Source organism: Galeopterus variegatus, unplaced genomic scaffold (assembly GCF_000696425.1).
Source record: "Galeopterus variegatus unplaced genomic scaffold, G_variegatus-3.0.2 Scaffold2563, whole genome shotgun sequence".
Taxonomy (NCBI): Eukaryota; Metazoa; Chordata; class Mammalia; order Dermoptera; family Cynocephalidae; genus Galeopterus; species Galeopterus variegatus.
The window spans coordinates 168,836-183,952 of NW_007728674.1; the positions used below are offsets into that span (position 1 = coordinate 168,836).

General features: G+C 35.6%; 1 protein-coding gene across 1 annotated transcript in view; it reads right to left on the reverse strand.

The window, feature by feature from the left end:
* Positions 1–15,117, reverse strand: part of CCDC171 (coiled-coil domain containing 171) — a 168,659-nt gene that overhangs the window by 81,554 nt on the left and 71,988 nt on the right. Inside the window, exons 9-10 of the mRNA XM_008582311.1 lie at positions 14,589–15,093; positions 13,717–13,833 (exon numbers count right to left, since the gene is read on the reverse strand). Coding sequence (XP_008580533.1) covers positions 13,717–13,833; positions 14,589–15,093 — 622 coding nt within the window. The remainder of the gene's footprint in view (positions 1–13,716; positions 13,834–14,588; positions 15,094–15,117) is intronic.

The window sequence follows — 15,117 nt, forward strand, 5'->3', positions numbered from 1 at the left end:
AAACAAATTCTGTTTATGTTAAATGCATTCGTTAATCACTTTTCCCCTATTTAATAACACATATCTGCCATGAAAGAAGCAGACCCTGTATTCTGAAATTACTTTTTCCAATGGAAGGAGCAAAATTATGTATCTAGGTTTAAAATCTTCAAAAAAGTTCATAAAGAATTGTTTCAGTCAGTGGTTCTAAACCAGTGGGCTGCAGGGGCATGGGATGAAAGTTATTGCAAGAGTTCCACCACTTTTAACTGCAGTAACCATTGCCATTTGATCTTTATTTAGCCCTAACAAAATATATGCATGAATAATAAATGCTCATGATGTTGTACATAATGAAATTAAAAGTCCTATGAAAACATTACAGAAGAAAACTGCTACCAAAACTACAACTATCAGGTGGAAACAGAGCAGTTTACATATCTTTTCTAATTAAAATAGAGTCCTCATATTCAGAAAGATTAAGAAACACTGCTTTAACCAAAAAAGGTATTAATAAGTAGTGCTAACAATAATGTCAGTAACGAGTGCAACAATATTAATAACAATGAATGGTAAATAACAATGAGTAATGTTAATAATATTAGAAATATTAATAATAAATATTGTTAACTGCATTAAATTCCAACTCAGTGCTACACACTTGGTTTCATTTTGTCATCCTTGACATCTCCATCTCCCTTGCCATCTCCCCAACACCCTGTCCTTAATATTTCTCCAATCTATTGCATTTTCTCTGTGATCATGGCCATATCTCACCTATATTATTACAAGAGTCTCCCTACTCGTCTCCAGTCTTTCCCCTTTTCAACGCATCCTCCACACTGCAAGTAGAATGGCTTGTAACACACAAATAGGATCTTATGCAACACCCCTCTGCTTTTAAGCCTCAAGGACTCTCCAGATCTATGAATAAACTTCAACTTCTTAAAACACTGCTCAAAAGACCTACAGACCTGGTTCCTGCTTACTTTCCCAGGAACATTTTTCACTATAATCCCTTATTTGTATGCAACTCCTTTCAAGTGACCCCAACACATCACAATCTTAAAGTATTTCCTCTGAGCAAAAATTACTCTTGTGTCTCCAAACTGCTAATAATTTGAGAAATACGCATGTGGACATCAGTTTTCAAACTTGAGCCAATTATTACAATAAGATGTCTGCTTCAAAGCGATGTTCTGAAAACCACTGTGAGAACAGCCCAGAAAACTGGGGAGGAAAAAAAGGTAATGAAAGAATTTGTCTTTTTTTTTTTTTTGTCCTTTTTTGTGACCGGTAAGGGGATCGCAACCCTTGGCTTGGTGTCGCCCGCACCGCGCTCAGCCAGTGAGCGCACTGGCCATCCCTATATAGGATCTGAACCCACGGTGGGAGTGCCGCTGCGCACCCAAGTGCCGCACTCTCCTGAGTGCGCCACGAGGCTGGCCCAGAATTTGTCTTATTTTAAAACATAAAGATATACGTTCATTAAAAGAGCGGTATGATACTGGTACTGGAAGAGATAGAGAGACTAATGGAGTAGACTGTAGAGATAGGAAATAGATCCAAGTACTTTCAATAATTTAATATATGATAAATGCCATATCTTAATAAAGGAAAAGATGAGTTAGTGAATTAAAAGTACTGCTGCTAGCTGGTCATCTGGACACAAATAAAGCTTAGTCATTTACTCACTACTTATACCAAAAATAATTCTTGATAAACTCAAGATTTAATATAAGAATTAAAAGTACTAGAGTAGAATACAACCTTGAGGTAAGACTAGCCTTTCTAAGAAAATCACCATGAGAAAAACTCTAAAAAAGAACACCCATAAATAAATAATAATTTAAACTATATAAAAATATCATAAAATTAAAATACAAACTAGAAAAATTACTTACATTATATATAGCAAAGTGTCAATATATGTGATACACATGGAGTTTTCATAATTCCATAAGAAACAAGCACACACCCCAAATATGAACATAACAAGATAATTTATAAAAATAAATATGAATGGGCTTAAAACTAATGGAAAGATACACAACCAAAGAATGGAAATAAGTGATAATATAGTCTTTTGCCTTTCACATTGATAAAGATGAAAAAGACTGTCAAACTTTGTGTGCCAAAGGTGTTATGGGTAAAACAGAACTCTCGACACTGTTCATCAGAGTGTAACGTAAACCGACCCTTATGAAAGGCAAACCAGCAATACATTCCAACTGTAAAATACCCAATTCCATTCCTTATGAATTCTAGCCAAGGAAATAATTGCACAAGTGTAAAATGATTTTATGAATAAACATTTAACTATAGCATGGTTTATGACAATATTGTTTAAAATAGTGAAAAAATGGAAAAATAATAAATATCCATCAACAGGAGATTCACTGAGTAAATTATAGTACATATATGCCATGCAGTAATATATAATGAAATACAATTAATGATTTAGATCTATTTTATGGACATGAAAATACACTCATTATCCACTGAGTGGAAAAAAAACAATTACATAAGGCATGACAGTAAAACTATGTAAAACTATGTGTGTCTGTATGTGTATATGTTTGTACACGTGTATGGGAGATTTATAGAAATCATCAAAATGTTAAGATTGGTTGGAGATGACCCTTTGGGTAATTTTTACTTCTTCTGTGCTGGTTTTTGAACTGTGTGAAGGTTTTACACTGAGCATAAGCACTTTTACAGAAATAACAAAACTATTTTTAAAAGTACTGTTCATTGCCTTCCCCATTCATTCATTAAACAACTAGCTATAGACTAGCTCAAATGTATAAAGGCACTATGTTAGGCAATGTTGACAAGGGACTTTTAACACTGATTAAGAGTCAATAGCTCTCATTTCCGGGCCGGCCCGGTGGCGCACTGGATAGTGCGCCGCTTGGGAAGCGCGGCAGCGCTCCCGCCCGAGGGCGTAATAACTTCGTATAGCATACATTATACGAAGTTATCGGCACCAATCACAGACAACAAGAGCTTTTGACCCTGGGGTGAATTAGTGCTAACTCTAAAAAGTAAGGAAGGGCCGGCCCGGTGGCGCACTGGATAGTGCGCCGCTTGGGAAGCGCGGCAGCGCTCCCGTCCGAGGGTTCGGATCCCACGTACAGACCGGCTCCCGCTCACTGGCTGAGCGAGGCGCGGGAGCAACGCCGAGGCTTGCGATCCCGTCGCCGGTCCCCGGTCCGGTACGGGGGCAACACTGAGGGTTGCGATCCGTTGCCGGACACGGAAAAAAGACAAAAAAAAAAAAAAAAAAATAGCTCTCATTTCCATCAGTATTATTTATAATAATAAATAATAAGTATAATTGTGCCAAAATAGTACTTATCTTATATCAAAAACATATCTTGACTTAGACAAATGATATTTGGGGGAATGGTCATATCAAGCAGAGGTTCTTAATCATTTTTGTGCTACGGACACCTGAGCCTATTCAGAATACAGCATACTCCCTTCTCAGAATAATCATTTTAAATCCATAAACCAAAATATGTAGGATTACAAAGGAAGCGACTTTGACTGAAATATGGTTATCAAAATTTTTCATTTGATTATTGATATGGGTTGAAAGTGTCCCCCAAAGTTTCATGTATTAGAAACTTGTGAAGACTGTACCCTTGTGAATGGATTGATCTATTCATGGAGTAATGGGCATGGTTCTGATGGCTTTATAAAGAGAGTGAATGATTAGGTTGGCTCTCCCTCAAGCTACCTGCCATGTGACACCCGGTGTTGCTGTGAAGTCACTACCCACCAACAAGGCCCTTGCCAGATGTGTACCCCAGACTTTGGACTTCCCAGCCTCTGAAACTATAAGGAATAAATTTATTTCTTTATAAATTACTCAGTTTCAAGTATTCTGAAATTAACCCATTAAATGTAAGACAATACATTTAAAATACAGATAAGTTAAAGTTAATTTTTTAAAAGACATCACATGATGAAAGTTGTTGCTTAGATAAAATAAGAACATTGAACTATGGAGTGGTTTTCAACAAGGCACCATACATGTCATGTTGGACAACAAATTATCATTTTTATGTTTAAAAATGATGAAAATCCTGATTCACAAATGTATATGGCTACTAATGTAATTAAAGCTTCCATAACTTGCTTTACAAGGTAGTAGTAGTCTTCTCTCAAAAAATACAAGAATTCTCCAGACCTTTTAAATTCAAAACCTGTTGCAGTAAGCTTTTTGTCCTAAAGTCAATGAGTTCATCTTTGGCTAGGTGAACATATTCAATATAATTTGCATTAGAAAGAAAAGGATTGTGAATCCATGGTTCAAATTTGATACTGTAAAGATAGAAGACAGAAACAGCTTAAAGATTGCTGTTTCAAAGAAAATAACGAGAATGCTGTATTTAGGGGACCGGACAGTAACACAGACATGAAGAACACAGAACTTCACTTTGATGGATGAACAACTGCCAGGTGCAGAGTTGTCCTTTTTGGCCAGCTACACTGCACCAGCATCCATCTGTACACAGGAAGACTACAATTACTTGCCATGTATGTGCTGGGTCTCATGATTATTGATTAGCAAAGATGAGCATAAACTATATCTGAAATAGCTGCAACAATTGTATTATAACATAAAAATATCTGATTTCTGTTAGTAACAAAGTCACTCACTATACTGCTAATATTATCAACGTCTGTCATCACCATTAATACGAAGGGAAACATCAAAGTTTAGTTAGTGGTTAGTAAAACAAAATAAAACTTTTTCCAGCTAAATATTTAACAAACTTACTCTCTCACTCTCCTCAATGACTATTTCTCACTTCTCTCTCCTTAAATCTCTAATATACTCTCATCTTCCTCCATTTCAACTCAGTCTTGCTTATGTAAAAAATAGCAGAAAGCAGAAAAGATTTTCCACATATACTTACTACCAAATCTACCGACCTACCTGCATCTGTACCCATACACTCTGCCTTTCCCTTCTTTTACAAGGCCTGAACTGTTCATGCCAAATTTCCTCCATGCTTTTGGGCACTAAATCCCATCCCTTTTATCAACTCAAAGACTCTGCTTCTGCAGTTGTCCCTTCTCTCCTGTATCATCATTTTTATTTCTCATTTTATTGATCATGCTTCATTTTCTCTTTAACAGACTGCAGTCAGGCTTTGTCCCAACCACTCCACCAAAACGATTGCATCATGGTCATCAGTTATCTCCATCTTGCCACATCTGTACTCCTCAGTGCTCATCATCCTCACCATAGCAGCAGCATTCCACATGATTAATTATGCTCTCATTTGTGAAACACTTTCCTTACTTGGCTTATAAGTTGCCACCAGAGTTGACCAACTAGCTCACTGGCTATTCTTTGGTACCCTTAGCTATATCCTCACCATTTTCCTGACCTCTTAATATTGGAATGTCCACAAAAAACTCAATCCTCAGAGCTCATCTAGCTATCCTCACTTCCTAGGGCAGTTATGTCCCACCTCAGTCCAATTAGTCAGAACTCAGAGGTGGAATGCAGATTTCATTATTTTTAGGAAGCTTTACAGGTGATTCTAATGTGCGACCAGGGTTAAAATCACTACCCTACATGACTTCATCCAGTAGCATGGCTTTAAATAACACTTACACCGAGGGCACTCACAATTTTATCTGCCTTGATCTCTCTCCTTAATTCAGATATCCAGTCACCTACTTGACATTTAGATGTCTAATGTATTTCTCAGATATACTAAATCCAAAACAAACTCTTGATTTTCTATTCTTACTTCTTTCTTCTCTAATTTCCCCATTTTAGTAACTCATGACTCAATTCATCCAGTTGTCCAAGCCAAAAGCCTGGAAGTCATTCTTGATTCCTATCTATCTTTTATACCTATCTTTTAATACATCAGCAAACCCTCTCAGTTCTATCTTCAAAATATTTCTAAACTCTAACCACTAACCATGTCCAAAGCTGCTATGCTACTCCAAACTACTACTGTTCCTCACCTTAGAACACTGCAATAGCCTCCTAACTAAAGGTTAAATCAGATCCTGTCACTCCTACTCCTGCACTCAAAACCCTCCAATGGCATCCCATCTCATCCAGAATAAAATCTAAAATTCTTACCATGGTTTACAATGACTTACACAATGTGTGTGCAACTGCTTGCCCCACACTTGCTATCTCTCTGACATCACCTTCCACCTTTTTCCCCTTACTGCTTCTGGATCAGCCACGTAGGCCACCTTGCCATTCCTGAAAACATCAAGCACACTCCTTTGTCAGTTTTCGCACCATAGCTTCCCCTGTTTAAAATGTCCTTTCCTGGGGCTGGCCCGTGACTCACACGGGTGAGTGCGGTGCTGATAAAATGTCCTTTCCTCAGCTACCACACCTCCCCATCAAAGACTCACATGGCTCACTTCTTCGAACAAAACACCCGTGTACAAAACATAGGCTTAGAGCAATTCCAAACCAAGGTGTTTACTCAAGATAAATAAAAACATGCCCAGCAAAAAAAACATGTATATGAATGTTCACATCGGCTTTATTCATACTAGCCAGAAGCAGAAATAACCCTAATGCCCATCAATAAGTAATGGATAAACAAACTTTGGAATAGCCATAGAAGGAAATACTACTCAGCAACAAAAAGGGATAAACTATAGTCACAGGCAACACAGATGAATTTCACAAACATTACGCTAAGCAGAAGAATTCAGACATAAAAGAATGCATACTATATGTGTAGTAAGAAATTTGGCCTCACCTAAAGAGAAGTCTGGTCTTTTTCCCATCTCCTGGGAGTTTATCTCTAAAACCTTGGAATTTCTGGAGTGATTAGAGTGTCTTTATTATTCCTGGTAGGCCCCTAGGACCACACCTGATAGTTTATACCAATGAGATAATTCACACTAGGCATCTGACACTTCATGCTAACAGGATGATTCGGGATAGGAGCTGGTCATGCCAGAAAGACCAACCATGTGATTAGAGGGTTGGAGCTTTGAGCCAGATGACATCAGCCCAACCTCCAGGGAGGGGAAGGGAGCTAGAGATTGAGTTCAACAAGTGGCTCATGATCCAATCAATCATACATACATAATGAAGCTTCAGTTAAAAACTCTAGACACCAAAGCTCCAGTGACTGTCCTGGGTTGGTAATACTCCATGCACATTATCGTACGTCAATGCTGGGAAGGTACCTTGTTCTGAGCATAATAGAAGCTTCGCATTTGGAGTCCTCCCAGAACTTTACCCTATGCGTCTCTCTAATTCTCAATATAGCACTTTCCTGAGTGCTATGAGTTTTTTTAGCAAATCATCTAACCTGAGGGAGTCAGTGAGAACCCCCAATTTGTAGCCAGCTGGTCCGAAATGAGGGTGGTCCAGAGCAAACCTGAACTTGTGCCTAAAGTGAGAACAGCCTTGTGGGGACTATTCCCTCTGCTTGTGCAGTTCAGCTAAACTCCTTTGCACTTTATGACTCCATTTTTACGAAATTTATGAAATGCTTGGACAGAAAAAGCTAAAGAGACAAAAAGGAAATCAGTGGTTGCCCTGGAGGTGAATGACCACAAAACAGGCAGAGGAAACATTCTATATATTTTCTTGTATACATTCTAGTGTATTAATTTTTTTAAAACTCATCGAATTTTATAGTTAAATAAGTACATTTTATTGCATGTAAATTATGTCCCAATACAATAGATTTAAAAAGAAAGGACAAAGAGTCCTCTGTCTGATATTACTGAGAATATTTTTCATTCTACCACATGATAACCCTTTTCATTAAGAGCTACTGAACAGTTCCTTTTTCTAATCTTAGCCCAAGAACTTTTGTATTTCTCCCAAGTTTTAGTTTTTCTTTAATGACATTATTGCCAACTGAATTCTCAGGCACAAATTTGAACAGAAGTTCACAGGCCATCATAGTTGGCTTTTTCATTGTCATTTCTGGTTTGAATTTGCTTCTTTTGCTTAAGTTTTAATGGATATTACATAGTCATATTATACAATTACCTGTAAGCTGCCATAATTTTTTCCTGGAAAAGGGGTAAAAAATTTTTCTAAATACATGTATATATATGTGTGTGTGTGTGTGTGTGTATATTTTACATAAGTATATATGTGTATATATATTTATTTTAGTATAGATTTGAGGGAAAATGTTTTCTTTTATTCTTTTACAAAAAACTGAAAAAATAACTATGTGGCTTTGTTAGACAATATCTGAATATTCAACTTACTCTTCTAAAAATAAGTTTCTGGCTCTTAGAAGTTGCCCAGAAATTACCTATAAATTGTAAAATGTGTTCAAGCCTCATCTATGGCTTCTAAAATTATTTTTATTTTGCACATTATTTTATATCTGCATTAACAAATATATTCTAAAAGTTGTGACACCGAAATTTTACATAATCATGAACACTTCCAGGAATGAGTTAGCCATTCAAAAATTGCTCTTAAAAATTTTAATTTAAAAAACAAAATATCTGTCCACTGTAAAATTCTTTCAATTTTACTAAATGCTTAAAATTTTTCACAGTAAAATGTTTGAAAAAATATGAGAAAATGCAAAACTAATAATAAAAAAGAGAATCACAAAATAAAAGAAAATTCAATAACTTAAACATGGCTCCCCCAAATAAACACTAGTAGATGAAGCAGTAGAAAATGATACTTGGTTAGATTGCACTTGTTTCAATTCTAGATATGACAGAAGTTATATAAGTAACAAAATAATCTAAGCCACTTGCTCTCGAACTTTACTGTGCATATGAATCACCAGAGGACCATACTGAAATGCAGATTCTGACTGAAGAGGTCTGCAGTGGGGTCTAAAATTATGCATTTGTAACACATAAACATATTCCCAGTTGATGTTGATGCTATTCCGTGGACCACACTGGGAGTAGCTCTTTTTATTATAAGATTTAATAAAGCCTTAACGCTTTAAAATATATACCAATAACTGCTTATTAATACAACTATGTTTTCTTTCTTTTTTTTTTTTTTGGCAGCTGGCCAGTATAGGGATCCAAACCCATGACCCTGGTGTTATAAGACTATGCTCTCTCAACTGAACTAACCAGCCAGCCCTCTTAATATCTTTACTGCTTTAAACTTCCGAAGTATGAAACCTCAGTGTTAAGCTGAACACAACCTAGGTTCTGTATTTTACCTGAAAGAGTTGCTATGACCTCTAGAAAGTTAACTTAATTAAAGTATACAATAAGAGAAAGTACTTAATTAAAGTATACAATAAGAGAAAGAGAAGCTAGTACTACTTCTGAGTAGTACTAACTGGGGTAATATTTGAGTCATCTAAATTCTACATAATTTAGATTCAATGAGGAAATACATAACAAAAGGAATTAACATTCTACTTATATCCATCTACTTCTGTGTTTGTTCAGAGATACTTCAAAGCAAATCAGTACATTTGTTTCTATCTTGAGAATTTTAGTCTGGACCAGTCATATCAAAAAGTTCAGCTATCTAAAGAGTTCTTTAGTCCATTCCCATAATGATCGATAACCCAGACCTTCAGTGAAAGTAACATTCTCCCCTGTTTGAGGTAAATGATCTCTTGCAGGCACACCATTTGGATACCTAGAAGAGGTAATTTATCTCAAGTGGGCAAACACTATAATGAAAGCAAGAAGGTTGCCACCTGTCCAGTATTTGCAGAGGTAACATGGAAACTGGGGTCTTTGCCCACAGCCTATAAATACATCATCAAAGTTTAAGGAGACAGCAGGGGCAACCACCTTTAGCACTTTCTGTGTAGGGAATTCAAGCCACCATTACTGAAGTTCCAGTTTCATGAAAAGGGAAAAAGTAATGCTAGTTCCATTAAGATATCAGTGCACGAGAAAAAGAAAAAACCACGAACCTTTACAGGACATTTACATATACAAGGGTCTGAACTAAGCAGGTTACATTTATTCCTAATAACTCTATGAGCTAGGAGCTTTTATTAGCCAAGTTTCACAGATGAGGGTATTGAGACTGAAAAAGGATTAAGTAAGTTACCCAGTGTCACACGAATAGCAAGCAATGGAGCCCAGATTCAAATCTAGAGTCCAAGTTCGTAATCAATATTCTACTACATATCCAACATGTTTAAGAGTAAATTTTCTCTTCTAGATAGATAGATAGTATGCATATAATTAATTCAGAACTTACCCTCAATTGATTAGGACCTAATTTTTGAAATGAATTACTTACTGAATTTTTTTTTAAACCTTAGAACAAAGATAACAGGAGAAGCAATACAGTTACTATTTAATTTGTTAAAAGTTCCTACTTGGTATTGCCATACACAGTTTTCCTGGGGCTAAAAAGAAAAAAGTGACAGGGTTGCTATCAATATGTAGTCCTGCCATTTAAAATGGTTTATATTTTCAGCAAGTTTCTTCAAGCAAAAGGAAAAAAGAAAGGGAGGGAAGGAGGAAGGAAGGAAGGGAGAAAACAAAAAGAAAAGGATGAAAAGAAAAAACATAGTTCTACCTCATAAGAAATATCTTCTTTCACATCAGAATTTCCATATTATTTCCTAGACTTTCCTACGATATTGCCATTTCAAAATTCCACTTGGCCAAAAGAATAAAGATATTGCTCATAATCTTAGATGATTCAGAGGACAATAAATCAATTACAAATCAAAGCTGAACTGATATTCTTGCTACTTGTCCTATGATGAAAACATACTATTATGAACTGGATAAATAAATTATGGAATAAACAAATGATAAAATATTAGCCAGGTATTAAAATCATTCTCTAAAATATATTAACAGAAATGGGAAAAATCCTCAAAAACTGTGATTTTTAAAAAAAATAAAGCTATGATAGTATATCATAGGCAAAACACAGCATCACTTTTGTGATTTTCTTGCCAATGATTCAAAAGCTGAATCTAATCATTAGGAAACATCATACAAACCAAAACTAAGAGGCATTCCACAAATAACTGGCCTGTAACCTTCAGAATGCCAGGATCATGATGGTCAAGAAAAGACTGACGAACACCTCCATAGTGAAGGAAACTAAAGAAACATGACTAAAATGCAACACATAATTCTAAACTAGACCCTTTTTCTATAAAAGAACACAGGTGAGACAAGTAGGGAAAGTTATACGGTCTGAATGGCAGTAACATATCCGTGTTGACTTCCTGATGTTGATGGTCGCATTCTGGTTATGCAGGAGAAAGTGCTTGAAATACACACTAAAACATGAGGGAGGGATGAGGCGTCATGTTAGCGACTTGCTCTCAAATTGTACCCTATGATATCATTGATATCATTTGTTAGTCTGTTAGTAAACAGATGAGTGGATCTATGGGAGGGAGGGATAGAGGGAGGGAGAGAGGGAGGGAGGGAGAGAGGGAGAGAGGGACCAAGAAATGTCATTTAATTTCCCCATAAATAAAGACAAAATTAGCCATCAAAATTTACGCTAATTTACTACAATATTAAATATATATTTAACAGTTTCTCTGTGCCTGAACAAACAAATACATACATCTTCTTTCTAGATGGTTTATTAGAATTTGTACCATGAGAATCTTTGAACATTTGCTTTTAAATGCAGTTTGCAAGGACATAAAAGAGGGAATCATACCTGTTAGAGAGGGAGGGAGGGCGAAATACGTAGGAAGAATACATAAGAACATATACAACTGTTAACAGTAACTATTCCTGAGTGACAGGAAAATATTTTTTTGTTTTGTTATGTTTTTCTCTTCTGATTTATCTTTTTCGAGTTTTCTGAATACTTTTATAATGGGGGGGAACAGTAGATGTGGAGGTAATAAGTGATATTTGCTTTTTAAAATAATGAATCCTCTCTATTGCAGACACTGTTGATTAGCTGACCCAATCCATCCACAAACCACTTCTCTTTTGTCAACTTCCAGCTATCCAGTTAGGAATAACAATGTGATCCATGGAGTTCAGGTGAAGGAAACAGGAACAGAAGCCTGAGGGTGGGCTTTTGGGAAAGCTTCTGCCTTCCTGATATAAAGGGATCTATCTATTCAGCACCCATATGCCTTCACATTTTTAACAGCTTTCTTGAGATATAATTAGCACACCATACAATTCACCCATTTAAAGTGTACAAATCAATGGTTTTTAGTATATTCAGATTTGTGTAACCACCAACCAGAATCAATTTTAGAACATTTTGATCACCCCAAAAAGAAACTCCACAACAATTAGCAGTTACTTCCCATATTCTCTCAGCCTCCTCCCCAGCCTTAGGCAACCACGAATCTACACTCTGTCTCCAGACTTGCCTACTCTGGACATTTCAAATAAATGGAATCATAAAATACGTGACCTTTTGTGGTTGGCTTCTTTCACTTAGAATAATGATTTCAAGGTTCATCCATGTTGTAGCAAATATCAGTACTTTTATTCCTTTTTATGGCCTAATAATATTTCATCATTTGGATATCTACCCATTCATCAGTTTATGGGCATTTGGAGGGTTTTGGGGGGGGGAGGGTTATTGGTTTTTTGTTGTTTTTTTTTTACTTTTTGACTATTATACATAATGCTACAATGAATATTCATGCTCAAGTTTTTGTTTGGATTATGTTTTCATTTCTCTTGGATATATACTTAGGAGTGGAATTGCTGGCTCATATGATAACTCTATGTTTAATATTTTGAGGAACTGCCATGCTTTTTTCCAAAGCAGCTGTATCATGTTCATTCCTACCAACAATGTATGAATGCCTTCACATTTTGCCCTTCCCTTCTCCTTCCTGCAAAAACACAACTCCAATGTGAGAATGTAGAGTGGCCAGTTAAAAACTAGGAGGCACAAACATGAAGACGCCGAGGACGACAGAGCAGAAAGACACAGTCTGGATTTTTATCTACCACTAGACTTCCTATAATTCAGGAGGGAAAAAAATACTTATTTGATTAGGCTACTTTAAGCTGGGTCTTCTCGTAGCTACAAAGAAGGCAAACAATCTGAATCATGAAAAAATAAACTTGAATTTTAGACTTTTGTAAATTGCTCTTTATAGGTAGGTTCCATACCTAGTGGAAAGGAGCAGACTTTAAATTAATTCTATCTGGGCCAAGCCCGTGGCGCACTAGGGAGAATGCGGCGCTGGGAGCGCAGCAGTGCTCCCGCCGCAGGTTCGGATCCTATATAGGGATGACCAGTGCACTCACAGCGCTCACTGGCTGAGTGCGGTGCGGCCGGTCTCAAAAAGGACAAAAAAAATAAAAATAAAAATAAAAATAAATTAATTCTATCTAAGATAAATAAGAAAGAATAAAAACATATCACCAAACGAGAAAGAAAAATTTTCTATTGCCTCAGTTATTACTTAAACCTCTGAAATTTACAGCCAAAAGTAGAAATGAAGGAAAGCCAAAACATTTGAAAGAACATTGCCAGTATTACTTAATAAAAAGCTAATGATCAGCTTTCCATAAGAAAACCAGATCACAAAGGAAAAGAAAATAATAAGGTGGTTACACTCACCAAGAAATGTCATTTAATTTCCCCATAAATAAAGACAAAATTAGCCATCAAAATTTACGCTAATTTACTACAATATTAAATATATATTTAACAGTTTCTCTGTGCCTGAACAAACAAATACATACATCTTCTTTCTAGATGGTTTATTAGAATTTGTACCATGAGAATCTTTGAACATTTGCTTTTAAATGCAGTTTGCAAGGACATAAAAGAGGGAATCATACCTGTTTTACTAATGACTCCTTGTAACTCAGCCATAGAGCTGATTATAGCAGCAAGAAGGTCAGAACTGGTGAGCCAACTAAGCGCTTGTAAATAACGTAATTGCTCCTTTTGATGTTCTGCAAAAATAGGAAAAAATGCATTATGAAATGCTATAAAAATTTATTAAAATGCACATTTAAAATTCATACCAGTGTTCAGCTATTTAAGAAAGAGCTCAAACCTTGTATATGGAACATTTCTAGTGTAAAAAAATCCATTAAAAATTTTAGATCTGATTGACCTAATTTATAAATACCTGTTAACTGAAACCAAAAAAAAAGAGAAAGCAATTTTCTTTAGTTTTACTTATATTACTTAATAACCTGCTTTATTAAAAGTTAAAAATTGAATCCACTGTTTTCCTCAGAATAATAAAGCATTAAAAAAAAATGTTAGCTGGAAAATTTATTGCCTCATTTTCATATAATTCTTCAATAAATTTTTAATTCTCCTTTTATATTGATCCATAGAAGGTGAAAATAAATGCTGATAATTAATTTTAAATAGGGCAGTTTTTAGATTGACAATTGAAAAATCACTATATAAACTTCACTTTACTGCAAAAAAAGGATTCAAATATAATAAAGCTGCACAAAGTTGAAATTATATATATTTGCTACTTTATATTTTAATGTGTTTACAAAAAAAGGCCTAATTTATATAAAAATATACATTTATACATACATACATACATATTCATATATATATACATACGGGACAATGCTACATAATTTGACAAATTACATAAAGTTTTTGTGTAACAGGCAAGCATATTCACATTGTATTTCACTCACATGCAACTTAGATTTTTTAAAAGCACAAATTATCTTACTTGGATATTTATGCTTGTCTTTGGGCTCTCCTGTACACACTAACATGCCTATGCCTTCTTTGAAACTCTCCATCCAGGTAAAAAGAGAGGCACATGATTGGCCCAAAATCTTGAGTCTGTTCACTGCCAAAACTGCAATTACACCTTTCCGGAATATACGTATCAATCCTTTGAATAGTTTTTTCTTCATCTTGGCTTCCTCTTGTTTCTTTTCCTCTACAGTTGATAAAGCTTGGGTGAGAGTTCTAATTTCCAATTTGAACAACTCAAAGGTGTTGACCTGCTCCTGGAGAAAATCTCTCTGCGTAGATAAGGCCCATGATCGGCTGTACAGGGGATATAAGGCACCAGCCATCAATGCACAGGCTGCTAGCAAGGATGTTTGTTCCCTTTGAGATTGTGATAACACGTTTTTGAAGTGTGAATTTTCATGAATCAACTGTTCATGTGACTTCTCAATACAGTTCAATTTTTCCATATTTTTTTCAGCAATTTCTTGAAATTTCTATAAGAAGAGTCAAATAATATA